The sequence below is a fragment of the Aspergillus nomiae genome (genome assembly GCF_001204775.2).
Source record: "Aspergillus nomiae NRRL 13137 chromosome Unknown contig00016, whole genome shotgun sequence".
Lineage (NCBI taxonomy): Eukaryota > Fungi > Ascomycota > Eurotiomycetes > Eurotiales > Aspergillaceae > Aspergillus > Aspergillus nomiae.
The window spans coordinates 100,037-125,269 of NW_015378071.1; the positions used below are offsets into that span (position 1 = coordinate 100,037).

General features: G+C 47.4%; 8 protein-coding genes across 8 annotated transcripts; all 8 read right to left on the reverse strand.

Moving 5' to 3' along the window:
* Positions 1–418: 418 nt before the first annotated feature.
* On the reverse strand, positions 419–2,473 carry ANOM_001811 (uncharacterized protein; the record flags this gene model as incomplete). The annotated part of the gene is made up of 5 exons (XM_015547068.1): positions 419–1,539; positions 1,611–1,814; positions 1,965–2,008; positions 2,076–2,319; positions 2,377–2,473. 5 exons carry the CDS (start codon positions 2,471–2,473, stop codon positions 419–421), a joined length of 1,710 nt encoding a protein of 569 aa, XP_015411187.1.
* Positions 2,474–2,872: 399 nt separating this feature from the next.
* Positions 2,873–5,769, reverse strand: ANOM_001812 (RNA-binding protein). The gene is made up of 5 exons (XM_015547069.1): positions 5,625–5,769; positions 5,272–5,507; positions 5,087–5,191; positions 4,886–5,029; positions 2,873–4,824 (listed from the first exon to the last, which is right to left on the reverse strand). The coding sequence occupies exons 2-5, from the start codon at positions 5,469–5,471 to the stop codon at positions 4,062–4,064; spliced, it is 1,212 nt and encodes a 403-aa protein (XP_015411186.1). The 5' UTR covers positions 5,472–5,507; positions 5,625–5,769; the 3' UTR covers positions 2,873–4,061.
* A 6,470-nt stretch (positions 5,770–12,239) lies between these two features.
* ANOM_001813 (general transcription factor IIH subunit TFB6 family) lies at positions 12,240–13,141 on the reverse strand (the record flags this gene model as incomplete). The annotated part of the gene is made up of 2 exons (XM_015547070.1): positions 12,240–12,739; positions 12,817–13,141. The coding sequence occupies 2 exons, from the start codon at positions 13,139–13,141 to the stop codon at positions 12,240–12,242; spliced, it is 825 nt and encodes a 274-aa protein (XP_015411185.1).
* An 892-nt stretch (positions 13,142–14,033) lies between these two features.
* Positions 14,034–15,022, reverse strand: ANOM_001814 (putative ribosomal small subunit assembly protein; the record flags this gene model as incomplete). The annotated part of the gene is made up of 2 exons (XM_015547071.1): positions 14,034–14,042; positions 14,099–15,022. The coding sequence occupies 2 exons, from the start codon at positions 15,020–15,022 to the stop codon at positions 14,034–14,036; spliced, it is 933 nt and encodes a 310-aa protein (XP_015411192.1).
* A 342-nt stretch (positions 15,023–15,364) lies between these two features.
* On the reverse strand, positions 15,365–16,840 carry ANOM_001815 (recombinase DMC1; the record flags this gene model as incomplete). Its single annotated transcript, XM_015547072.1, has 9 exons — positions 15,365–15,432; positions 15,481–15,643; positions 15,693–15,715; positions 15,771–16,198; positions 16,247–16,350; positions 16,400–16,495; positions 16,565–16,620; positions 16,668–16,704; positions 16,802–16,840. 9 exons carry the CDS (start codon positions 16,838–16,840, stop codon positions 15,365–15,367), a joined length of 1,014 nt encoding a protein of 337 aa, XP_015411191.1.
* A 1,003-nt stretch (positions 16,841–17,843) lies between these two features.
* gisB (putative zinc knuckle nucleic acid binding protein) lies at positions 17,844–19,344 on the reverse strand (the record flags this gene model as incomplete). Its single annotated transcript, XM_015547073.1, has 8 exons — positions 19,251–19,344; positions 18,844–18,914; positions 18,748–18,783; positions 18,673–18,684; positions 18,578–18,619; positions 18,404–18,519; positions 18,154–18,345; positions 17,844–18,095 (listed from the first exon to the last, which is right to left on the reverse strand). Exons 2-8 carry the CDS (start codon positions 18,896–18,898, stop codon positions 17,844–17,846), a joined length of 705 nt encoding a protein of 234 aa, XP_015411190.1. The 5' UTR covers positions 18,899–18,914; positions 19,251–19,344.
* A 1,604-nt stretch (positions 19,345–20,948) lies between these two features.
* On the reverse strand, positions 20,949–22,753 carry ANOM_001817 (UDP-N-acetylglucosamine diphosphorylase; the record flags this gene model as incomplete). The annotated part of the gene is made up of 3 exons (XM_015547074.1): positions 20,949–21,020; positions 21,104–21,838; positions 21,893–22,753. Coding segments are annotated over 3 exons (1,668 nt in total), but the record flags the coding sequence as incomplete, so codon positions are not given.
* A 451-nt stretch (positions 22,754–23,204) lies between these two features.
* Positions 23,205–24,991, reverse strand: ANOM_001818 (peptidylprolyl isomerase). The gene is made up of 4 exons (XM_015547075.1): positions 24,844–24,991; positions 24,033–24,733; positions 23,770–23,966; positions 23,205–23,717 (listed from the first exon to the last, which is right to left on the reverse strand). The coding sequence occupies exons 1-4, from the start codon at positions 24,921–24,923 to the stop codon at positions 23,301–23,303; spliced, it is 1,395 nt and encodes a 464-aa protein (XP_015411184.1). The 5' UTR covers positions 24,924–24,991; the 3' UTR covers positions 23,205–23,300.
* Between the last annotated feature and the right edge of the window lie 242 nt (positions 24,992–25,233).

The window sequence follows — 25,233 nt, forward strand, 5'->3', positions numbered from 1 at the left end:
CGCTACACAAACGTATCTACATATGACTTGTTAGCTACCTCAAGAATTGCACCTTACACCTGTTTTCTTACCCCGTGAGATCTCTAGCCAATATAATTCTTGAATTCCTCTAACAAGTCCAACCTCCTAATGAATATTGATTGAATCAACATATTACTCAGGGGCGGGCAGTGCAGATATTATTTTACAGAGAATGTAGCGCCCTGAAGGGTGTTCTGTGCGTAACTAGTGGAATAATCATCTGTGAGTGAGTGAGTGAACTAAAACCTGCGAGGATATTCTTAGAAGACAAGCAAAGTAGCAGCAAACGACAGAGAGAAAGACAGAAATAAGAAAAAGAAAGAAAAGAAGAAGAGAAGAAACATCAACTCTGGGGGGCGCGCTCATAGAAGTTTTGATGAAAGCTCAAGTATAGAAATTAGTCAATCTCAGCCACCTCGACTACAGAACCTGCACGGTGGCTTCCTGGTCCAAGAAGTTCTTCGAGGCCAACCCGTCGGAGAAGGTCATCTGTTTCAGACAACTCTTGTGCTGGAGAAAGCAGAGTTGGCTCTCCTTTGGAAAAACTGAGACTTTCCCTGCGAGCAGAACCTGTGGACCGTCTTCTTCTACATCCAGTCGGAGTCTCTAAGTTCCCACTGGTACGCACGGCTGTCTTGGACCCAGTATGGTGGACCTTGTCACTTTCTCTTCGCGGAGTTTCCACTATGATCTCGTTTTCCTTCTTATCCGACACCATCCCCTCCTTCCTGCCTTTAATCTGGACATTTAGGCCGACAGGGAGCTTGCTCGTTGCTGCGGTATCAGTAGCAGGCTCGGCAGACAGGTTGGATTTAGCACTGGCTTCCGAGACGTCTCTAGTACCTAGATGCGATTTATCCTTTGGAAGCGATCCTCTGTTCCCGTTGTTAATAATATAGGATGCTGACCGCGCTTCAGCTGCAACAGAGAGCTTCCGACTTATAGGTAATGTGGCGGAAGGCGTGTTTGTGGGCGCTTTTGTACCACAGGACAGGGGCTTTGGAGGACTTAGGACCTCAAAAAGTTGGTTATAGGACTCCTCGTCAATAGGGGAAATGATGCTTGGGTGTTTGCTATGCTCGTAGCTAATGCCAGTCATGTGTGAGATAGCTCGACTACTGGTTGAACTTGAAACATAGTCGGGCATAGATACATCCTCCGAAGAGGGTCTTGCACCTCGATGGCGTGCGGAAGGATCAAGCACATAAGGGTCGATGAAAGGATCCGGCATAAGTTGTTCCTGTTGGGGCCATCGTGATTCTCGGAGACTGCCTTGCATTTGGGGAATAGGCCCTTGATAGTTTCGGTATGTCCAAGCGCCGTGTGCTGCTGGGTTGCTGATTTGGCTGCTTGTGGTCGCTAACTGTCGAATACCATGTCGGGTGGGCGAGTGGGCATGCGTGTCCTCTGGCTCTTTCAAGTCACTAAGCTCACCTCTAGAGTTGTATTTGAATAGACGAGGTTCTCGGCTCCACATGGAGGCATTAGGCCAAGCAATACTGGAATACTCCAATACCTCTGTGGCTTGTTAGATACGTTTGCCCAACTTGGAAGAAACTAAAGGGTGCAGAGGGTCATGGGCAACTCACGCAAAGGTGCATGCTGAAAAGCAAAAGCAACTACTTCTTTAACACGCTCAAAAGGTGGGTTGCGATGTGGCCGAGCAAAGCCTTCAGAGATCACTATCCTAATTCTACCATAAAGCTCACCAGCGTCCCAGTGCTGTTGCTCTAAAATCTCCTGGTGAAATGGCGGGAAACGCAGGTTATCCTGATTTCCGCTCTTGTCGATATCTAGCGAAATATTGTTTCAGCAGTTGTAACCTTCACACAGGGTATTCAGGGGAACAGCATACTTGAACTTAGATCTAGATCAATTTCATTGATCAGAAAAACTGGCTCACAGGAGGCGGTGGATTTGCTTCGCAGGCATGGTCTACTTACCAATGACATGGGGCCAATTAGTCCTCTGGCCAAAGACGCTACCACTATGCAAGTTGACTCATTTTATTAGCTTCCATTCAATGACTGTTTGCTATCAAGCCTGGAACTCACGAGACAAAAAGACCATCAATGAAAATCCGGACTTCAAAAAGCAAGGCATCATCGGGTTGCAGCAGGCTCTCCATCAGCCGACTAGGCCGAGGCCTCTCCCAGCTATGAACCGACACCCGAAACGGAGTATTCGGCGATACACTTGGGATGAAAGTTGTGAGCACAGGTAGCAGACCCATGTTTCCTTGAGGGAGGCAATACGGCGCCGGATTGACGAGAGCAGGACTGTGCAGATAAGGGGATCCTGCCGGCCGAAGATTATTAGCATGTAGTCTGTATAGCTCATTGATATTGTACGTACCTCTATCTTTGATCACAAAGCATTGTGTCTTGAACTCTTGAATTGGCACTTTGGAATTCTCAGGGAAGAGAAGCACATCCCAACTCTCGTAACGCATCCTGTGTCACATACAATGTTTCCTTTGCCGTGTGATAAAATGAGGAACAAAGGATCTTGAGATGTTGGTAGAGAATATCAGAGGTAAGGAAACCGCATTGAATAAATTGGGGGCTAACGAGCAAGTGAGGGAGTAGTCAAGCCTGTTGAAGAGACGATTGATGGGTGAAGTGGTAAAAGATGTCGAGCCCGATATCAACGTCCCAAGGCTCCTTCCATATTTGGCGCTGTATAAGGCATGTCTGGGTGAGACAGGGGTGGGCAGGAACGAGTGAAGGGACGTTAATCAATTGAACATGGAGAATGACTGGCGGGTTTCTCAAGATGTTGTTTTACGCTCGATCACAATCACCCCAAGACTGAACGAAATTAGACAGACTAAATTGTGCATAGGTCGATTATAAAGCGAGATTAGGAACAAAAGCCCCGTTCAGTTGGGTAGCCTGGCCATCTAGTAACATATACACGATCGAGGCCCATGGTCTTGCGATTATTCGACTCCAAGCGTGGTCAGCATCGCAGGGAAGGGCATGAATTAACATATAGATGCGACAGCTCACTGCGTAGCGAAAGGGGGAATCATCCGTAAAGAGACTGAAATACAAATTGGCCAGATGCACCTGGGACGCGCCAAGGATAGAGAACAAAGAAAACGCGAATTTACGTAGGATGGATCATAAATACGAGAACGCCCAGATCATAGTCACGATGTCACAGATTGCCACCAACGTCCGAGAAAACATGCAGCGTAGCCTTCAACTGAAGATCCACCAGGGTAGGTAGAACAGCCGTCAGCCTTGTTCCAGCTCCAGTAGCTACAATAACGAAGATTCAGAAAAGAGAGAGGACCCAACCCCAGATGATGACACTCCAGATGCAGCAGCGAGAGCAGGCGAACAGACGAGCCAGAGAATAGGTCGCCTTAACCACAAAAGACAGACACTGAACGAGCGAGAACGCATTGGACTCCATAAAGTGAACTGCACTTAGGAAAGAAGATGTTGAAGGGAAACAGTGTTGTACAGACCGCCATTCTAGCAGAAAGCAAGACGCAACATCCTCATAGGGAAACATAATTCAATTTGACTGCTTCATGAGAAAAGGCTCGAGAATAGGAACTTTTCGCAGAATGCCTGCCCAAGGATATAAGGGGAAAGACACGCACCAACGAATCGATCAGGTGTCATACGCATAAGGTGGGCCTAGGACCACAAACGTAATAGAAAGGCAAAGGGGGCATTTGGAAAAGGAGAACGTAAACGAATTCGGAAGGGGTTTGTTGAACAAGGCATCAAGAAGAAAAAATAGCAGGATAGTTTGTGAAATAAGAGCTCAAATCTTGCTAACAAAAAAGTGGAAAGGAAATGAAAAAGCGCTCAGATGTAATGAAATACGTAGCACAGGAGAAAATGCCCATCCAGAGCTATAGAAGGGAGCTTTCGCAGAGATAGATAGCAGACTTGTTATAACACAAAAGACCCATCATTGAAATGACGCAAAACTCCTGCTGTGGCTTTCAAAAAAAGGAACGCTTTTTTTTACTAGATATTTTCGTTAACAATCTAGCTTGCACTAGGTACCGCGGAGTCTCATGCAGTAGCTTCAGGGTCACCAACCTTCATAGGCGCAAAGCCGCCATACTGGTGGGCAGGGGGCATGCCCATAGAAGGGTACATGGGAGGCGGAGGAGGAGCTGGGCGGTAAGGGCTTCCGGCGGGACCGGAGTTGTTCTGAGAGCGGCCCCAGCTCAGACGCACACGCGAGTTGCCGATGGGGTAACCCTGCATCTGGTTGATGGCCATCTCAGCGGCATGGCGCTGAACGAACTGGACGAAACCACAGCCCTTTCCGGGAGGGATCTTGACATAAGTGATCTCACCGAATCCCTGGAAGAAAGACCGAAGCTCATCCTCGGTGACATAGCCGGAAAGTCCACCAACGAAGACAGTTGTGTTGTTGGGGTCAGTGAACTGGTTCATGGGCTGAGGAGCACCGTAGAAGCCCATGGGAGGAGCACCCATGGGAGGGTACATTCCCGCGGGACCGGGCATGCCCATACCGCCGGGAACGACACCAGGACCCTTGTTCTTGGGAGTAGCGGTGGAGATACGCATAGGACGGTTGCCGCAGTAGACTCCCTGCATCTCACTCAGAGCACGCTGCTGGTCATTCTCATCGGAGAAACGAACGAAGCCGTAGCCACGAGACATGCCGCTAATCGGGTCGGTCATAATCTTGGCGGACTTGCAAGATGGGAAGCGGCTCTGGAAGAGGGACACGAGTACATACTCGTTGACCTCAGGGCCCAAATCACCAACAAAGATGGAGTACTCGGGGCCACGGTCATCACGGCTGGAAACAGCGGTTGTCAGTTCATGCTGGGTACTTTTGAATTCGTTTTTGAGCTTCTTACCTGCGGTCAGCGAGGCCACCACCAGTGGCCCAGTTCAGCTTGAAGAGGCGGTTGGTGTTAGGCATAGGAGTGCCGTTCAACGACAGAGCCTTAGCGGCGGCAGCGGGAGAGGAGAAGTCGACGAAGCAGTAGCCGGCATTGCTCCTACTACCAACATTAGGATCACCTACAAAACATCTTCTGAGATTACTGTGTACTCACCCAGAGAACTTGTCGCGGATCATCTTAACATTGACCTGCTCGCCCATCTGGAACCAGAGGTTGCGGACGAAGTTCTCGTCGATCCAGGGCTCAAGCTCACCCATCCTGAAGTGTACTGTCAGATACATTGTTCCAAGCCAAGGAGCAAAGGTGGGGAGGGGTTGCGCTTGACAGATATCACGTACCAGAGAGTGGTCTTGCCCTCCTGAGCGGGCTGAACGGGAGCGGCCGTTGGCTCGCCAGGAGCAGGGCCCTGGAATTGGGCGGCGGTAGGGTCGGCCTGGCCGGCCATGGTATCCGCAGTAGCAGGTGCGCCGGGGGCAGCAGCGGCAGCGTCGGCCGCTGGGTGCTGGTTTTGGAACGATTCGAAGTTCTGGAATGACATATTGACGTGAATCCGAGTTCGTAACTATAACGGTATCTGTAAAAATAAACCAAGTCAATTAGATTTTTTCGACCGAGACCAAGCACTCCAGCATTTGTAACACCTCTATCTTGAATTGTGCCTCTCGGTGGACAGGAAGATTTTTGCGCATACCTCAAATTTCAGGCAAAGGAGTAGAAACCTAAACAACAAAAAAACTTTTCTATCCCGAAAACGGTCCGTGCGAGTGGAATTTCGTTGGAATCGTCAAGGAAAGAAGGGTATGATCGTTCAAGTGGAAATGACAAAAGAGTAATTCCACTTCCTAAGTAAAGTTCAAGAGCTGGTTAGCGGTCCTGTGAGGAGCATAATTTGACCTTGAGACAAGATAGTGAAGGGAGGCTATGATAACGGAACAGGGAGAGAAGGCACGAGTGAGAAAATTTTAGAGGCGCAACCCAAGTGAATAGAGCGATGAAGCAGTTCCAGTGAAATATCTTCAAGTGCGACAGTGAAATGAATAATATCAAAAGTGATTAGAACAAAAGGTGTGCGTTTGGTGTAGTGTCCCGGGAGGGTTTGGTTCATGGAAGTTGGAAATAAACGATGCAATTGTTTCAGCCTTGCTTGCCAAGACTTATCTTCCAACGGACAAGGGAGCTTTCCAAGATGTAACGGAAGACTCGGAAGTCGTGCAGTCTAACGACAGGGCAAATGGAAGTCGGAGAACTTTAGGTCCAAGTCGAAGTAAGAGAGTAGCCATGGTCCACATATTCACTCGGTCGAAACCGCATTCGTCGATGTGATTCCAGATCCGTCGGCACCGATTGCGACCGTCCCAACCAGTTCCATCATTGAGGGTGTTCTTTCATCCGGAAAACAAACCGCGCAACAACGAAACTATATACTCGACATTCAAGCTTGGAGATACAAGATCGAGCTCGTTGGGTGTTGCACTTTAGCGACCGTCCAGACCTCGTCGGATGCTAGGCAAGGCGAAAGAGAACGATCGGTTGGCGCATGGTCGCTAATGGTACCAAAATGACCGGTTGATGAGGCAGAACGTGATGGCAGTATATTCGAAGAGCAATGGCTTAGGCAATTATTCTTCGTCTCTTCGGTAAGTAGATACCACTCCTAGGGAAGGCGTTCCATGATCCCTGAAGCGCACCAACTCGCAAGGCAATGACGCAAGTCTCTTCCACATCGCACCAAGAACCAATCCCTCGGGGGTGAAGCTAGATGGAAAGGGAAAGGAAAAGAAAGAAGAGAGAGAGAGAGAGAGAGAGAAACGAACATTCAAAAGGCTAGAAGAAGGGCAAGAAGATAAATTACTTACTAGGTGATATAAAACAAAGGCAACCTTGGAAAATAACTTTCACAAGAGGGAATATAAAATGCGTTGCTCTGGAATGGCGCAAGAAAAATATGCGTTAAGACGTAAAACGAACCCAGGAACTGGAGGAATCGAGACAACTCCCGCGAGGTGGAGAAGAAAAAAGTAAGAAACTAAGAGATAGAAAAGGCACAAGGAGTTCGTAACAGAACTATCCGCAAACCGACTCCGTCTTTTCCGACAAGAACAAGGAACGGGGGAAGGAAGGTGAAGAGGAATATGAAAAGGAAAAGAAGAAGAGGGGTAGACGAAGCAGCAAATATTCTTCAGAAATGGAGGGGAAGGGGAGGAGAAGAAGGGAGGGAAGGGAAAGGAAAAGAGGGAAAGGAAGAAATGGAAGAATAATGGAAAATGGAGATGCTAGTACTAGGGCAGGACCAAAGGACGGCAGAATTACCTTAGACGAACGAACAGAAATCAAAGGTAGTCATTAAAAAAAAATTTAAAAAAGAAAACCAAATAATGTAGAACGACCACACAAGAGCCCTGAGCGAGTCACTAAACTGTGAGGAGAGAAGAAAATGAGGGGCGCAGTGCTACCAGGGTGGGTCGAAGGTTTGCCGACTGTTCAAGGGAAAAAAAAATTTTATTTTAATTTTTTAGTTTTTTCTTTTGGGATGGAGGGCTTTTTAATTTTGTCTTGATTTTTATTTCAGCTTGAATGACCGGCTCAACAGAAGTAATTAAACCGGGACTGGTCCTTCGTACATCTGGATTAAAATCTTTTTCTTGGGTGACATTAGTCCTCTTTGTCCGAAGCTGGCAGTTTACTATCAAGTAAGGATGGATACTTTCGAAACTCTTCCAATGTTTGGTGAAATCATGCCTAGCTTGCAGTATATTTGATTAGAATCGTCATAAATTGGAGGTCTACCAGGATGGGCTCTTACCCAAGGACTAATTCATACTCAATGAATGAATGTATGGAGAAGGGAGACCTAGATCCATGATGAAATGGTCCACCCGATACAGGTACCATACCCTATGATTCATTACAATCGGAACCACTTTAAACCCAAAAGACTGCTGCATACTGCGCCTTAACTAGTATGGTAGTCCGTAGCTCACCCGACACGATCTCTTTAATTCCTCCGCATGCATCTGAACAATACAGGAAATCCTCAGGAGCCCTCTCTCATTTACGATGCATTCAGACAAGGATCGGTAGCAGATCTCGGGGAAGTATCAGGAAAGCTAAAGTTCCCTGGCTTCCCACCTCATTGGGTCCCTACTAGGTAGTAATAGCCCGACGTATGTATGTATTTGGACATACATTGGGGTACAGATATACATTATCTTACCATTTCGTATAGACCAGTAGTAGAGGAGTACTTGCCGTGCCTAGGTACATAGTATGTACATACACTGTCCATGATAACATCATACTTAGGCGGACCCACGGTAACTGCAACCCATGTCCATGAAACCTGTCATAGTATACTCCGTACAAAGAGCTTTAATAATGCAAGCAAGACTCCCATCTCAATGACCCATGCGGTTTGTCTCTCTCCCCCTTTCTTTCTTCTCTTATGCAGGGAGGAGCAAGAAACAACCCAACCGTGCGGTATGCAACGATCCTCAAGGAAGCAAGGAAGCAATAATACCCACACACGCAGACGCTAAGCGGGCAGAATTCGTTCAATTAATCAAATGGAATTATAAACCTGGCTTCGCTGCACGAAATCTGCAAGGACCTGAGTGATGCACATGCAGAGGGACTCCAAACTGCTAGTGGTCGTGAGCTCTCTCTTTTCCTTTTTCTTTTTCTTTTTATTTTATTTTTATTTTTTTTTTTCCTTTTCTCCATTCCGTCCTTGGCCTGTGACTCGTCGAGTTCCATTCGCGTCCATGGGCCTTCGTCATAGCCGTGTGTCTCCGCTGGGGTTGTTGACCTTGCTCAGTGGGCATTCATTCGCAGATCGGTTTCCGTTCGCAGCCACACCGGTTGTCCGGGTCGTCCTCTGAGAGGCTTGAAAGAAGCTCAGAAGACAGTGACTCGAGTCTGCTTTACATCGTGCCAATGCCGGAAATTAGTGGTAAAGGACTAAATTCAAAATCAAAAAAAAAAAAAAAAAAAGAAAAAATCGATCATAAAGTCAACAAACCGAAAAAAGATAGCCTGATTTAAGGAAAGAAAGGGAAAAAATACATCGACCCCACCAATGCTTCCGAAACCATGGGATCGTGGAGCTCTGGACAATAACGGTCGAAAAGCAGTACAGGACTACGGAGGACGAGCTTCGAAGAGCCAACCCAAGATTATGCTATAATGCAATGTGCTATAGTCATTTTGGCCAACACGCTAAAAACTAGGGCAACTTTGCCTTGAAAGCTGTTTCTATTGTTACTTATAGCGGAGATGGTCCAAGCTGTCCATGACTCCATAATCACAATCCACAGACTAGGCACCACAAGGGCTGATTCAAAAAAGGCCTGAAGATCACAAAACAACAATTTCTCCCAGGATTGACTATACAATACAAAGGGCATCCGTGTAGACCTCTCTCTCAATCTTTTTTTACCCCCCTCTTTTTCTTCTTTGCCTGGTATGAGAAATCACCCATCCCAAACCAAGACTAAAAAAGCCCACCGACAATCAGAACCATGGAATCTATGGCATTGCCAATCCTATTGGATGGAGCAGTTGAACCGGCGTGGTTCGTAATTTTTAACATTAGCCAACAACTATCAGGGAATCTCAGCCTAGAGGCCCTAGACAAGTCCAGTTGGGTAAGGTACCTTACTCCATTCGTATCTACAATGGAAATAATGCATCTCATTGATCTAATTCAATTCGATGGGGGGCGGGATTCTCCACGAGATGGCAGAGATTTTCTCTCAGCCTCGTGAGGTGGAATTTCTTTTTTCTTTTTCTTTTTTTCTTCATTGGATTTTGATCCATTTCATTTCACTTTTCTAAATTAGGATTTAGCTTGTTCAAACGGTTGAGACTGATTATGACGGCAAGAGGTAGGGTACCAAAAGCTAAACCCATTGCCTGACTGGACAGTACCTGCCCTGATCTTCAAGGTATGTACGCGTACGCGACGCGATTAACTAACCTATCAAGTTTGATACATGTGCCTTGCTTGAGTAATTTCAGAGGGAAGAAAAAATAACAAGAAGAATAAAGAGTAAGCCCTTTATGTTCAGAGGTCTCAGTGTAAATACCTTACACTACAACTTCTACTTACTGCATATACTAGTACCTATGTATGTACTGTATATATGTATCGATGCATGCCGTCATTGTTGGTTTCGGCACGGGAGTATCAGAACTGTCTCGGGATAACACGAAACCCAAAACAAAAGAGAAACACCTCTGGCATGAGTAAGGGATAAAGATTTAGGTACCCTGGGTCCCTCGAGGTGTATCGTAAGATGAATGAACTCATACAAGAGGTATCGTTCCCTTGCGTTCAGAACATCCGACTGAACCTTCGTCATGGTATGTGGAGAGACAAGATGTAGGTACAGAATTACATATACGATGATCCGTCCCTACCGAATGGATATTGGTCGATTGTCAGTCCCTTGCAGGAGACCATTAACCCCCATGCATTAGTAGGTAACCCTCCATCTTTGTTCTGAGTGTGTCTGGTTTAAAGTTCAGATACAGTGGAAAAAACCAAACAGATTGATGATGGTGGTGATGATGTATACTCGCATATACATTAGCCCCGAGTATATCATGCCAAGATACATTACATTTTGAAAATACTTCCTCCGCATAGACAAGCCTTGTTGTGAATCGATAGTTGGCTTCTTTTCTGATCCAAATAGTCGGCGAACAACCACGCATGTATAAGATTGGGGAATCTTTGGAACCATGGATCGGGTGATGCCCAACATACCCAACAAGCGAAGTTGTCTGACACCCATGAAACACAGTGAGAACGAGTGTCCGCTTCGGGGTTCCATAAAACCTCCTTCCTAACCCGCAGGGTAGCCCAGGGAAGACTTGATTTGGGAGGAAAATCATAACTAAAAGAAGGGTTCAGTCGAATGCATTAAACTCATTTATGCAACCCGCATTACTCTTACAACACCGAGATATACTACTTATCAAGACAGCCATGTGCTACACACGGCCAAGGTTGCCCATGATCCACTAACTAACAGTAAGCACTAGCCCTGCTAGTGGCTTAGCTTGAGCAACTGCGGATTTTGGAAATGCGCTAAACAATTTGGTTTGGTTCGTGTAGATGGTCTAGAATAAACTCCGATTATGGTACGCGCCAGAAGCCAAGAGTATAATGCGTACCCTAGACTCAATGTTGCAACAAAGACGATCGGGTGAAATATAAGAACATAATGAAAGCCAGGCTGTAAGGTATACCGAGCTCGGTCTGACCTATCTACGTGACCAAAGAATGAGAAACTATATCTGGTCCACTCAAGGCAAAGGAAACATTGCTGTGGTAATGTAATACCGGTACCCATTGATATCTACCTAGGAGTCTTGCCAACTTACAGAGTCAAGTCCTTCTGGCCGACAAGACCAAAATGGTTATAGTAGTGACCCCTGTACAGGTGCTGGCACAGGGACGTGTGATAATTCGTGTTGAAGATATTCAAGGCAAGCTTTGCAGTATCCTCAATTATCCGAGAAAGAGCCTAAAGATCATTCGAAAAAGTCACTAAAATAGCCTGTCCTTACCTGGGAAACAATTGCAGCGTGCAGGATAAGGATACCGCGCCCAACAATATGGGCGCGAACCCGCTACAGAATTTTTTCGTTATCGGGGTCAAAGGCAACCCCTAGACCAGTGAGACTGATGCTTGTAGCCCTTATTTAGATACCTGAATACTTCTTTGCGCTCAGGAGTAGGCTTTCAATGCGTTTAGCGAGGAAACTCCAGGTCCTTGATGTACACATTTGCCTATGCTGCTGTAGTGCCATAGAGAATATCAATTAGAAAGCCCGTCCTCTTGTTGAGGATAAGTTAGGAACTACCCGAGCTAGTGGGCCTCTCAAGGCCAGGCAGAAGAGTAAATCGGCATTCACTATCTGGACTACTGGCCCCAGCTAAGGCTTTTCCACTCACAAGCAGAAACTACTTTGCAAGTTCAGATTTGATGTCTTGATAATACAGTAGGGTATAGACGGATAAAAAAAGACGTGAAAAAATATACCTTCAGATCCAACGCATAGATGTTCGCCTGCAGTAAGAAGGAAGAAAGAAAGCTCTGCAGATCACCTAATGCTTTCAATCCTTACATGTCATCCAAGGAGACTGCATCTGCCATAATATGGAATTGCCAATCACGGAGTCAGAGCCGAATGTTGTTTCGGGTGGCCTGATTGGGAGAGATGAGGTAGTACTGGTTCTGATGCATTGACGGGCAACAAGGCATTCCGTACACGTTTGTATTGTTAGAATCATAATGCCTCATTCACTCGGCTCAGCCTGGCAAGTATCTCCTGGGGCCAAGTTCGTGTCACAGAATTCTCCCGCCTTCCCCAACTCATCTCCAAGTAATTGAATCGTCTTCTCGTAAACTCTTGCGGTCTCCATCTCCCATCTCCCTGGAGATGGATAGTCATCCGTACCGAAGACATCATCCATATCATCGTCGTCATCACTGAAGCCATCTTCATCTTCATCGTCAGGCCCATCAACTTGCTCTCTAGCCTCCACGACAGCTACACGGCAAGTTTCGGCAATACTTTTGATTCTGACTTTCTCCGTCATAGACACGACATTTCGTCTTGATTCGAAGCCTGGAAGAGGAGCTCCAGAGTCGGCATCCTCCCCTGTTAGGAGAGATGCAAATACAGAATCCATCTTCTTAAGTAGACGAAAAGTCGCCTTCGGAGAAAATGGATATTCAGGGAGGTATGTGTTAATATACACAGCCAAAGAGATCAAATAGGGTATTTGAAGAGATGCTGTGTGAAATCAGTTAGTTTTATAGCTAAACTTCTTTCGCTCCGCGCAGAGAATGAAGCAGGGCAGATACACATACGGGTCCCAGTAACCCAGAGAATATCCACCAAGCCCTCGATGTCTTTGGCCACTTCTTTGAAGCTCTCATATCCCCTTTCCGACTCCTGCTGGGCCTGGTCATCAAATGCGCTGCTGAACTTTTTGGCATGTCGGCGATTAATGATCAAGATTGTCTTGTCAATATGGTTGATGACAGTGGTTTCTTTTGTTGAACCTGGCTTGAGGGGGTGCAGTCTTGGTCTGGGGAGAATGGATGGGGTAGCAGTGGATGTCGAAGGAGCCGGGGAGGAAAGAGATGGCTGTATGAATCCCCCTGGCTCAGGATGTGATGGAGTAAAAGACATGGACGAAAGTTATATATATAAAAGGTATTCAATGGCAAAGTGGTTTTCGCCAAAAATGATACAAGAAAACGGACTAAGCTCACAACACTTTTGTAGAGTGGCAAGGGATTAATAATGGAATGCACACAATTTCAGACAAGGCCACTATCCAGCCCCGTGCAGATATGCAAACAGAAAGAATGGGAAATACAGCGTTCCTTACTTCAAGTACCTGGTCGTGTATGAAGTTAGATGGGACATTGCAACACATCGATCGTGAGCAACCGAAGATGTCATGCCAAGCCCTGAAGATAGGATAAATAGGGTGGTCTGTGCGCACTTCAGAACTGATTATGTGCACCTCGCGAGTATCTACTACATAATACATGACCAGAGAAGATATAGTTGTAATCTAATCTATTATATATATGGGAATATAGGCACAGGCGTAGCTAGTGCCCACCTTAGTATTGAGAATCCATATGTAGGTATACATATCATCAACCGATACATGCGCCTATTTGATCTCACAGCTCCGCGACCGTAAGATTCAGAAGGAAGTAAAAGTACCTGGTCGGAGTCTCAGTTGTCAGCAGGTGTCCTAGATCTGCGGCAGTACTCTACAGACAGGGATGGTTGCTTATTGCTTCAGAGAGGTGAGAAGATATTGATTACGCTGGTTTTTGAAGGCATGGCATGACATCGACCAAGGTCGAGTCTTGCTTTCCTCTGGCCCCAGCGGACTCATCTTTGGTATGGAATATAATGAAATACGGTGCAAAAGATGAAAGAAAGATGCGCACTTTACTCACAGCCACTTCGCACGTACATCTCCAATCCATAGGGAAGTCAAAAACTTTTAACCCATCCCAAACGCCATGCTAAGAATCGATGCCGACACACATTGAACGCATTATTCAGGCTAATAAGTCATCAGCAATGGGGAAAGGGAAATCGTAGAAACAGAATTGAACTCACCCTAATCTTTCCCTTTCGTTTCTTTATCTCCTCCAACTTCTTCTTATCCTCATCGAACTTCTTCAGCAACTCATTCTGCCTCTCCTTCCTCTTCTCTCTAGACTGGAACCGGTAGAAGTCCTCTAATCCCTGCGACTTCTTCTTCTGCTTCTCTATCAAGTCCCTAGCCTCATCTTCGTGTGCCACAGACGTAAGCTTCGGCCCACTCGTAACCGTGATAAACCCATCCTCGTCCGGCTCCTGTGCCCTGAGTGCCTGCTCCTTCCTCCTAGCCTCTGCAACAGCTTCAAACACTGTCATGAAGTCGTTCACCGTACGCAGCAACTCCGCACGGGGAGGATACCGAGCCTTTTCATGGTCGAGATAACGCTGCAAGCCCAGCTGAGGAAGACGGTCCTCGATGCCTTCGCCCCAGACAATTTCCCCATCCTTCTTTTTGCCTGCTTTCTTGGCCGCTTTCACGCTGGCCTCCATGCTAGGCTTATCGACAAAGACGACGACGGCATGCGCGCCGCTTTTTTGGAGTTCACTATCCCACGTAGACGGTAACGAGACGTCATCCAGCTGATTCTGTAGCTCATCGGCTGTCACTCTCTTTCTCTTTTTGCTCTTCGAGACATTCGCGACCATGCTATGCGCCGTGGTCATTCCTCCCTTTTTCTTTGTTGGTACGGCTTCGAAGTGGACTCGCTCCACACGGCCGGCGGCTAGCTGGGACCCGAATAAGTGGCGCAGATGTAGCTCTGTCGTGTCGATAGGAACATTGACTATGAATAGAGAGCGGGGTGTATCAGCATCGGGAATGCGTGGTTCATGAGGTCGGAGGTAGAGATAGTGTGTTGCAGGCTTTGCACGCTTTGACTCGGCCGGGGGCAAACGAAGTGGCAAGACGGTGTAGCCAGCTATTTCTAGATCCTTTCCCATTTTTACGGTATGTGTTTAGTAAAAAAGGGAAATTAAAAAGAGAAGAAAACTCAGGTTGATGGGTTTGTTGCGCGGAAGAAATTCTAGCGGGAATTTTTATTTTAGCCGGGAAGGCGGAGAAGATTTAATTATAAATTTATCTGATAAAGAAAGTCAATCCCATTCTAGACTACCTGCGAACCACATGCACATGGAACTAGTGGACACCTGAAGTACACTTAATATGCTCATCAAAGCAAATGGTACTATCCTCAGAAGAAAACCGATTACTAGCTTTTCTCAATGTTAAAGCCCTTTATACTGCTCGTCTTGATCCGTGCATCACGGTAGAGTTATTGCATTCTACACCTTATCGGGATCATTGATACCGCCATTAGTGATCACGTATGTCGCTTCTTGTTCCGGGCAATCTAGATCTATCAGCCAGGATGGTCATCCTAATTCCAGGGAGGCTATACCTGGTGAGTCCTGGATTTTTGCAACACGTTCGTCGCCGCGGCCTTTGCGAAGAAGAACTCGAGTTGTGGATGCATGCGCTAGAACATGCCCACCCACAGGCTTGCGTCCATCTGCACCCGCAAAGAGGGCACTAGCACCAGGGTCGCTCTGGACTTGATTTGTCTATCTTTGCATGAGATTGACATTCTCCGCAATGATGAAAGCAACTCACCATTAGGACGCAAACATTAAATTCTAAAGTGATATCCGATCAGTCCACAAACCAAAGGGCCAGAATAGGAGCACAAACCTTCAGCCATATGGGCGAGCTTCATCAGAAACTGATTAAGCTTTTGCTGACGGTCCGCAAGTTCTCCGCGCCCACAGTAATCCACCCGGAAGCAATTCATGATGCTGTCAATAATCAAAAGACGGTAGTCTCCACCAGTGAACTCTTTGCTCAGGACGTTCAACAACTCCAGCTGATGTTCACTATTAAGAGCCCGCGCATAGGCAATATTTTCCCGAGCGGAGTCAGCGTCAACGCCGAATCGTTCGGCAATCTGGGCAATACGCTCCGGTCTAAACGTGCCTTCGGTATCAATGTAAGCAACTTTGCCGTCTGCACCGCCCATTTCCTTTGGAAGCTGTGCGACAACGGACATAGTATGGGATAGCTGTGTCTTCCCACACCGGAATTCCCCAAATACTTCGCTGATACTCATGCTTTGGAAGCCCCTAAGACCGTCAGTAGTTCTTTACATGGCGATAGTGCCTACGACTTACCCTCCCAAGATAGTATCAAATTGCTTGCTCCCTGTTGAGATACGAACGACTCGCTTCCGCTGATGGCTCAACTCCATTGCCGTGATAAATCCAGACGCAGATGGCTAGTCGAATCAGTGATCGTGGTATAATCTTAAGCCATGTTTTGCATACCAAGCACTTGTTGATGGCATCCTTGATCTTTTCAACTTTGACCTCGCTGAAGCCCCTAATCTTCAAAAGGGTCTTTCGGGTAGCCCCATGAACGGACTAAGCAGGTAAACGTAAGAATGCTTAAGAACCTGAACCGCTTTCGTCTATACAGGCCGTGGGACATACAGCAACAGTATAGAAGCCATTGGTCTTCAATTTTGTGATATCGGCGGCACCGATCCCTGTTCGTGGTGAGATTGTACTTTACACGGATGACAGGAAGGTATACCATGAGCTTGAATGCTGTCAACGTCCACGATGAAGACCTATAAGTGCCAAAGCTCAGACTATATTAGGAATCACGAGCTAGAGACATGGGAAGAGGGTGGAATCTGAAAGAGAAATTAAGGGAAGAAACTCAACATCATCATTAAACTCATCACTTGAATTAGAGCCGGGCATGATGTTTGTGTAAAAGCGAGCCCGGTATAGGTTATAGTCGAGATTAGGAGATAAGTTTCTTAATAGAGGACTGATGCAAGAGGGACGAGCTGCGACTTGAAGTGAAAGAAAGTCGGCCAGGGTCACGAGCCTTTCCATAACAGGAATCGTCCAGAACCTCCAACATAGCAGGTCATGGGTTGGGCAACCTTATGGGGATGACAATCCGGAGGTAGTCCATAGTATAATGTTTCAGAAGATATTGGCTAGGCTAAGGCCAGGCGGAATGAGGTGGTTGCATGCAATCGAAGCCAGCCAGAGGTCTATAGAGATCTATAGACATAGGAATACAAAACCTGGACCTGAATGATATGGGATGCAACAAGAGAGATCACTTCTCAAAAATGGGAAGGTGTGAAACTATACGAAGAGAAATAATGGTGGAACTTAAGAAGAAATGAAATTTGCTTTTCTGCTTTTTTTTCTGCTTTTGCTTCCCCTTCACCAGATGTAGAGTATAGGACGGAAAGATGAGGTAACCACCGCGCCAGGTACCGTTCTTTGATCACTGATGACCTCCAATACCACAATCCCATCTGTACCATCTTGAAGCCTTTTCCAATGCATATCAACGCGTCTGCTTTGGTCCACCTATGTCTCTCCTGCGCTCAATTAACCCTTCGCCTCGCCTCGTCTCCTTCTTTTCTTGCCGCACCTATAATTCAAAATGTGAAAGATACCCGAGGGAACAATAGACGCCAATCGTAAGAACCTGAGCCATGTATAGGATCCAAGCCGTAAGGGAGCCTAAGACTTCGTGAAACTTTTGTTCGTCGTATACATAAGAGGAATAGAAAAGGGCCGGTGCCGAGAACTGAAACACGGGGGCGTAATATATGCAAAGGAAGAAACGTGGGAGTAGAAAGAAAATCAAAACCGTAGTCGGCAAGCCCTAATACAAAAATGAAAAAAGGAAATAGGCTCCCAAAAATGGGATCAATCAACTCCGAACCACAACGGCTGTTTATGCGACAGCAGTGGTAGGAGCAGCAGGCGCAGCAGGCGCTGCCTCTGCGGTAGTCTCAGGAGCGGCGGCGCCAGTAGCAGGGGCAGCTGGAGCAGCAGCGGGGGTAGACTCAACAGGCTGCTGGGTAGCGGCCTCGTTGTTAGGGCAGTCCCGGGAAATGTGGCCAGCCTGGGCACACTTGTAGCAGACCTTGCCAGCAGAGCTCAAGGGACCACCGTTGGGGGCGGTGCAGTCACGAGAGATATGGCCCTAGAAAAGGTTAAAATCCATCATTCGACCAACACAATGGGCTGCACATTATACTCACAAGCTTGCCGCAAGCGTAGCACTTCATAGCCTGAGCCTGGCAGTCACGGGCGAAGTGGTTAGGGCCACCGCACTTGTAGCAAGTGGCAGCGCGAGGGTAACCACCGTATCCGCCGCGGAAGCCACCATTGAATCCACCACGAGGAGCACCGACACCGCGGCCAGCGCCGGAAGCAGGAGCCGGGCAGTTGCGCTGGAACAAAATCATGTTAACCACTATTCTGACAATACCTCGAGCATGATTAACATACAGCAAGGTGGCCGGGCTGGCTGCAGTTGTAGCAACGGCCGTTAGCGCCATTGAGACGCAGAGTGGGACAGTCGGCCTGAACGTGGCCTAGACCTTGGCAGTTGTAGCATTGCTTGGCTAGAGGATACACGTCAACCTCCCTATTATTTCCTTCATGTCAACTAGGAATCCTTACTCTCGGTAGTACGGGGACGAGGGCAGCTGCTGGACTCATGGCCTATCGATGTATTAGATTTCGGGACTAAGAAGGTAGCGCGCATGGTACCTTACCAGGCTGCTTGCCTTATCGAGAATGACATATTAGTGAACTATCCTCAGCAGTTGCAGGTAAGCAGAGTCACTCACAGTTGTAGCAGAGACGCTCAGACGAAGAGCACACCTCTATCAGCCCGTTAGCGAAATCCGGCGGATTGATAGTAGTCCTCTACAAAGGTGACCAACCAGCATAGTGGCCAATATTGCCACACTTGTAGCACGCACGGCGAGAAAGCAACATCTTGTCGGTATACTAGCTAGCCAGAAATAGTATTGTCAGTCGCTATGCCAAACTGTCATTCATCTTGTAACTTGTTTCGTAGGTGGTCTTCTGTATGGTTTGTGGAACGAGCGCCGCCGAATTCAGTGGCCGGTAACCCAGCGATGTAAAAATCCTAGGTGCTTGCTCTCGCAGTCTTTCAATCATTTTGGACTACCCGAAACCCGACCAGCATAGGAAGGAGGAAAAAAAAAGTGCGCATGTGAAGCACATCGAGAAAGATTGAGAAATCGAGCGGCGCTTGTGCGTCCTTTCATTATAACAGAGAAGCCGAAAGTCACAAGAAGTTTCCGAGAACTTTGGAGAGACTCACTCTTCCTAAAACCAACAACAAACTTCAAATCTCCTTATCAAATGTGCTGAATTTGACCGTCAACTTGAGAACCTTGGAGGAGGAGCAACACTTCCAACAGCCCACTCTCGACACTGGAAAAAGGTGGGCTGACAAAGAAAAAGCGACTAAAAAAAAAAGTACACCACACAGAACTTACAACACAGCAGCTCTCCAAAACGGAACCCTCACAGCACTCCAACAATCCCTCCGAACCACAGGGAAGAACAGGAAATATCTTGAAAATTCTCGTAACCCACAGAAGAGTAAAAATTTCAGTCAAGCGATGAAGCCGAGACAGGAAAAGCCAGACGGTGTTTTAGTTCCGTACACTAAGGGTTACTTTCGATTACAGAACGCTAGAAAAAACGAGGAAAACAAGAGAAAAAACTTAGCTCCCGGGCTTTCCCGTATTGCGTATGGTTGTTACAGTATTACCGTCGACATCCCCGGATTCCGTATCGTTTGGCAGAGGCCTGAGGCACACGTTCCCGAAGTATTGACATTCTCTAGAATCTCTAGTGCTCCAGCCCTTGCATTTCCAATACCACCTGATTGTGAAACCTGATGCGTGAACTCTGAAGCCCTGACAGACGGTGCCGGTCTAGTTTTCCGAATTAGGAAAAGCGCTTGACACTGTGGTCCTTTGTCTCTCTTTACGATTTTAGATCTCTATTCCACTCTCATGTTCAGCAGACTCGCGCACATCCGTCCTGTCTAAAGGCTACATAGGGCAAGAGATGCTATATATATAGCACTTGAGGTAGATACTGCACGTAGCCGATAATCTCAGTAATATGGAATCTTCCTGGTCAACCCCTTTGGATCAGTGGGGTTTCTCCACGCAGAATACTCCCTATCTGAAGAGTATATACAGATCTGAGTGCTGAACCCATTATAGGAGGCTATGGTTTGTATGTGCACTGTAGGTACAAGTGTTAGCGCTCACTAAGTGATGAAATTTAGCCAAATCTAGTATACGATATGTTATATTAGACAACTGCATAGAGTATACTCAAATCACCAGATACAAATATATGTTTATCTAAAAATTTGTTCTTTAGGCTGCACAGACTGACTCTACCAGCTATATTGTTGTTTTCACTTCTGTTGCAAGTAGTATTGCTTCCATTTCAGATGTGGAAACTAGTTCATCTAACCAAATAACTGTTCCCAAGGGTGTTCTATTATAGGTATAATTTCATTGTTTGATTGTGTGGCCTTGAATTTGACCAATCGAAGTGCCTATTATGCATAAGCTACTGGATCTGTACTGGATATTATTACTATAGGGATTGCTTCTGCGTTCCCTATCTTAATCGATCTCAATTTACGGGCCACGGGGACAGTGCGATTGTAAGTGACCAGGTTGAAAGAGCGACATCAGCTGGGCGCGGTGGCTCGATGGTCAGGAGGAGTAGGGTTTTGGCTCTTTAGAAGAAGGAAATGGTGTGAAAGGGTCGGTCTGGTCATTCCCCACCTAATAAGATGGATACGTTAAGTTGGGGGAAGATGGAGAGTGTCTTTGTACGTTTACTACGCAATGTATTTGATCACTCGACATCTCTTGAATGAGATTCATTCTATGGCTCAGGTGCTGCTAAGCAACTATTTCATTCATATATTAATGTGCCCTGCAATGCATATGGTAACAGAATCAAACAGTAGTCATCAAAATATTTACTCTTCCTTCTCAATCACCGCTGGAGCCTTAATCTCACGGCCCTTGAGGAACTCAAGCCCCTCACCACCCTGTTTGATTTATGTTAGTATAGATCCTCAGATGAACACATGACTTGTTTGTTCTCGATCGACAATAAGAACGGCGAACTTACATAGCTGATCAGCGGGGAGACCTCAACCCCAACGGCCTCGCCTTCGGTGACAACAACTCCGCCGGCCTTCTCAATCCAGCGCTGTCCCTGGTTCATGATGTCGCGTTTGCTAGTGTCAGGGTCATCTTCACCAGTGCCCCTAGCATTCTTCAGCGGCGAGAACTCATCCTCGCGGCGTACCTCGATAGATGCAAACTTCTCCAGAGGGGTCAACGGGAAGACATCGAAGACAAATTGCTCCAACTTGATACCGTTGGGCTTTTCAGGTTTGAAACCCTCGCCGGTCTCAATGTTCACGCAAGGAATCTTCTTGCGAGCAACGTGGTGAGGCAGCTTGTGGGACCAAGTCTCGATAGACTCAAAGAAGCGGAAGGAATAGTAGTGGTTGACGATGTTGGCAGCGCGGAACTTCAGCACATCAGGTTGCTTGGGGTCCTTAGCCTCAGCCGTCTCCTTGTCGATTTCGGAGTATTCAACTACATCAGGCTTGCCATTCTTCTGAAGGATCAAACCAACCGACTCGGTAGCATTGCGCTTACGGACCACCTTAGTAGCGATATCAACCTTCTTGGAAGCGGCGAAACCAATGAAGACGGGGTCGGCAACCTTGACTAGGCAGTTGTCGACGCAGTAAGTGTGAATGTGTTCGATACCACGCTTCCGCATGTCTTCGCGCACACCAGAGGTAATGAGGGCTTGGTAGATTCCACCATTTCCGTCAGGGGCAACAGCAGCCTAGGCATAGTTGTCAGTACACTGGGTTGGTCTCCATCAAAGGGAGTATCGTACCTTAGACTTGGTCTCCAACAAAATCTTACCCTCATTAGAAATGCAGGGCAGGACACCCTGCTCGAAGATGACGACGTTCTTCTTGTCCAGTCCAAAATACTTGTGCTGCTCGAAGAACTCTTCCGTGGGCTTGCGGGTAGGTCCACTGGTCATGACATACCAGGGGATGATGGCTTCCTTGCCGGAAGTTCCTTGCGCCAGGAGCTGGAGCTTGGCAATACGCTCTGCCTGGATCTGGAAGAGGGACTTCTGACTGGGTAGACCAATATCGAAGCAGCCCTTGGGTGCAGAGCTTCCCAAACGGGTACCCTGTCCACCAGCCATCAGGACCACCGCGACCTTGTTCTCCGACACCGCCTGGAGACCTTCATCGTACCACCGCTGGATGTCCTTCGGGTCCGAGTCCATGATAGAGGCAGTGGCCACTTCAGGGAGGGGTTCGAGGGTAACGGGGCCATCCTGAGCTTTGGCGGGGTTAAGAACCTTGTCGGCCAGTTCATTGATCCGGTTGGGGTCGAAGTTGCTCAACTGATGGAAGAGTTGAGCCTTCTCGACCTGGTTTAATTGATCGGCGAATTTGAAAACATGTCCTTGCCCGGCAGCAGTATATTTCTGTTGTAGTTGCTGGAACTCTTCAGGGGAAGGCTGGCGAGGGGTGTTTTCGGAATGGCCATGGAGCAGATTGGATACGGTTTCCTTAATAGCTGCCGCCATGGTGTTGAACTTGAATGTAAGTGGACTCGGAGGGAAATATGCAGAGTTTGTTCGAAGGGAGGAGAGATGTGGATGTTGGGGGGAGGAGAATGCGGGAAAGCGAGAATTAGAGTCAGGGAGGGGTTTTGGGAATGAATGGCGGGGTGCAACTGAAGCTCTGGGATGAAGGGTCTTTTAAAGCAACAACAACTTAATCTAATACTAAGGAGTGTGTTGTCAAGCCACAGGCTGACCGCCGGGAATAGTCTACCTCACTAATGGTTTATTTTTATTCCACTATTATTTTTAGTCAGGAGGAACAGAAAGAGAGGTGCTCCATAGATAGTACTACTACATACTAGCAGCCTAGTACTCCATCGCAACCCATGATTTTCCCATCTCATTGAGGGTAAGTGCCTATAATTAGCGATCAGCAAGTGAGTTTCCAAGTCTCGACGGGAGATCGGACTGGCCAACCATGCTTCAGGGAACGGTAGAAGGCGGAGCTCTCGTGGGCCGCCATCGATGTGAAGCCGTGGGGCCACAAGTTTCATCAGGGGGTTTCGGTTGGTCAGTGGGATCGAGGGATTTATCGGGTAGGGCTCAGGAGAAAATGAAGTCAATCATCAACATCGCCCATATTTAGTTACGTAGGTATGCTTGATTTATTTTACACAGGGAATATATAACAGGCACTAGGAATTTGAGAAACAAGTCAACGACGCCTCCTTTCCCCATAACGTTCATCATCCCGGCGTCGCTCATGGTCGTTGTAGCGACCACGGTCTTTATCGCGATATTCCCCCCGTGCTGGGCTTCGACTGTGAGACCGGTCACGGTGTCGTCTCCGATAGGGATCTCGATAGGAGTCTCGCCGAGGACTTCGGCTAACCCGTCGGTCACGATTGGAACTTCGTTGTGGACTCCGGCTGTATGGCCGCCTGCGAGGGGCCTTGTCACCCTTGTCACCCTTGTCAAACACTAGGTTATAATCGTTCTCTGCTTCACGAGCGTTATCAGACGCCCTATACTGGCGCTTCTTCTCAAGGCTTGCTACGCCGCCGAACCCGCCTCTCTGACCACTGCGTTTGGAGATAGTAGCGTTCCTCCAGCTTTCTGACAATTTCGACACCTGCATGACTCATCAGCAACGCTAGGTAGTAAACAGAGACTCGTAGACTGACACTTTGAGAGAAATCCACATGAATGCGATGATCATCAATTAGCACGCCCTGCATCTTGAAGTAGGCTTGTTCACAATCTTTCTGGTTTTCGAATTCGATAAAAGCGTACTGCAAGCTATCCCCTGTTCGTTTGTCTCGAATGACCTCGCATGATAAAATTGGACCAAACCGGCTGAAGATCAAGTGAAGATCCTCGTCTACTGTCTGTTAGCGTATGACTCCACAGGCGTAAGAGGACATTTCCGAGGACGGTGAACTCATACCTTGAGTGACAGGATTCAATTTGCAGACAAACAAGACATTCTCTGGCGGCTTAACCTCCGCAAATGGAAGATCACCAACCATTTCAAGGGTCAGCGCCTGTGCTCTTGCTTCGCGCTCTCGCCGTAATTTCTCCATAGATTCCTCGTCCATATTATCGTCGAGCTCCTCATCATCGGCTATTCTCACAGTAGCTAGCTGCGCCTTTGAGGGCAAAGGGCTCTCAGCTGGAGTCACCAGGCCCGGGGGATCTTCGAATGGGTCGTCAAGAATAACCGTATGTCGGATACGGATGTCTTTGAGAGGTCGACCCCGGTCGTCTATGAAGGCTTCATTTACCTTCTCAAGGACATCGAACCCCTCCACAACCTTCCCAAAGATCACCGCTTTGCCATCCAGATAATCAAGATTCTCTCCCAATGTGACAATGAATTGGCTCGCAGCGATGCGCTGATCGGGGTCATGCGGCGAAGGAACTGTGGCCATACTCACCGTTCCTCTTTCATCGTGCTTCAACTTCCGTGGAGGCTCGAGCGAAAACGTCCTCTTCGGCGGACCTTCCAGAAGGCCCCAAATCGACGAACCGCCATCGCTTTCCGAGGAATCAGGTCCGAGGGGATCGCCGGTTTGGAAAGTGAAGTTTTTCTGGACGCTATGGACGGGGGAGAAATTATAGTACTTGACTTTGCATAGCTTCAGGAAGCTATAGCGGAAGAAAATGGATAGCTTAGTTTCGGGTTCAGCTACTCGACATTATACGCGCGCAAGATACGCAAAAGCCAGGATATCACGTGAGAGATCAAGTGGACTTACTTTTCGCAGGCTTTAGGGCACTCGTCAACTAGTAAGTCAATGACAATGTCACCAAGGGAAGTCTCCAGGAGGACGCTCATGGCGTTCTGGTGGTCACACGTGAAGTGGGGATGATCGGCCGTGCGTTTGACAAGGATACAAGAAGGTGGAGAAAAATAAAGCAAATATTAGAATTGGACAGAGTAGGCCAAAGTGAGAAAGGGGCCAGCACAGCAGTCAAGAATTAAGCTATTGATCGGAAGCCTGACCCTGTGGAGGAGAGATGATATGGTTGAAGAATTGACGGTAGTAGTATCTTTTAGTCTCAAGGCGGAAAAGTTAAGGTGCGGAGCCGCTGCCACCAAACAAAAGCCAATTTGGTCCGTCGATCCCCAGCTAGTTGGTAATTTG

Bases quoted from the DNA above. Each gene is read 5' to 3' on its own strand.
- ANOM_001812 (XM_015547069.1), bottom strand. From the start codon at position 5,471: ATGTCATTCCAGAACTTCGAATCGTTCCAAAACCAGCACCCAGCGGCC. The intron at 5,192-5,271 runs GTACGTGATATC...AGTACACTTCAG, and splicing joins GAGGGCAAGACCACTCTCTG to GATGGGTGAGCTTGAGCCCT. The intron at 5,030-5,086 runs GTGAGTACACAG...TGTTGGTAGTAG, and splicing joins ATCCGCGACAAGTTCTCTGG to GAGCAATGCCGGCTACTGCT.
- ANOM_001818 (XM_015547075.1), bottom strand. From the start codon at position 24,923: ATGAGCGTCCTCCTGGAGACTTCCCTTGGTGACATTGTCATTGACTTA. The intron at 24,734-24,843 runs GTAAGTCCACTT...CTTCCGCTATAG, and splicing joins TGCCCTAAAGCCTGCGAAAA to CTTCCTGAAGCTATGCAAAG. The intron at 23,718-23,769 runs GTCAGTCTACGA...TGAGTCATGCAG, and splicing joins ATGTGGATTTCTCTCAAAGT to GTGTCGAAATTGTCAGAAAG.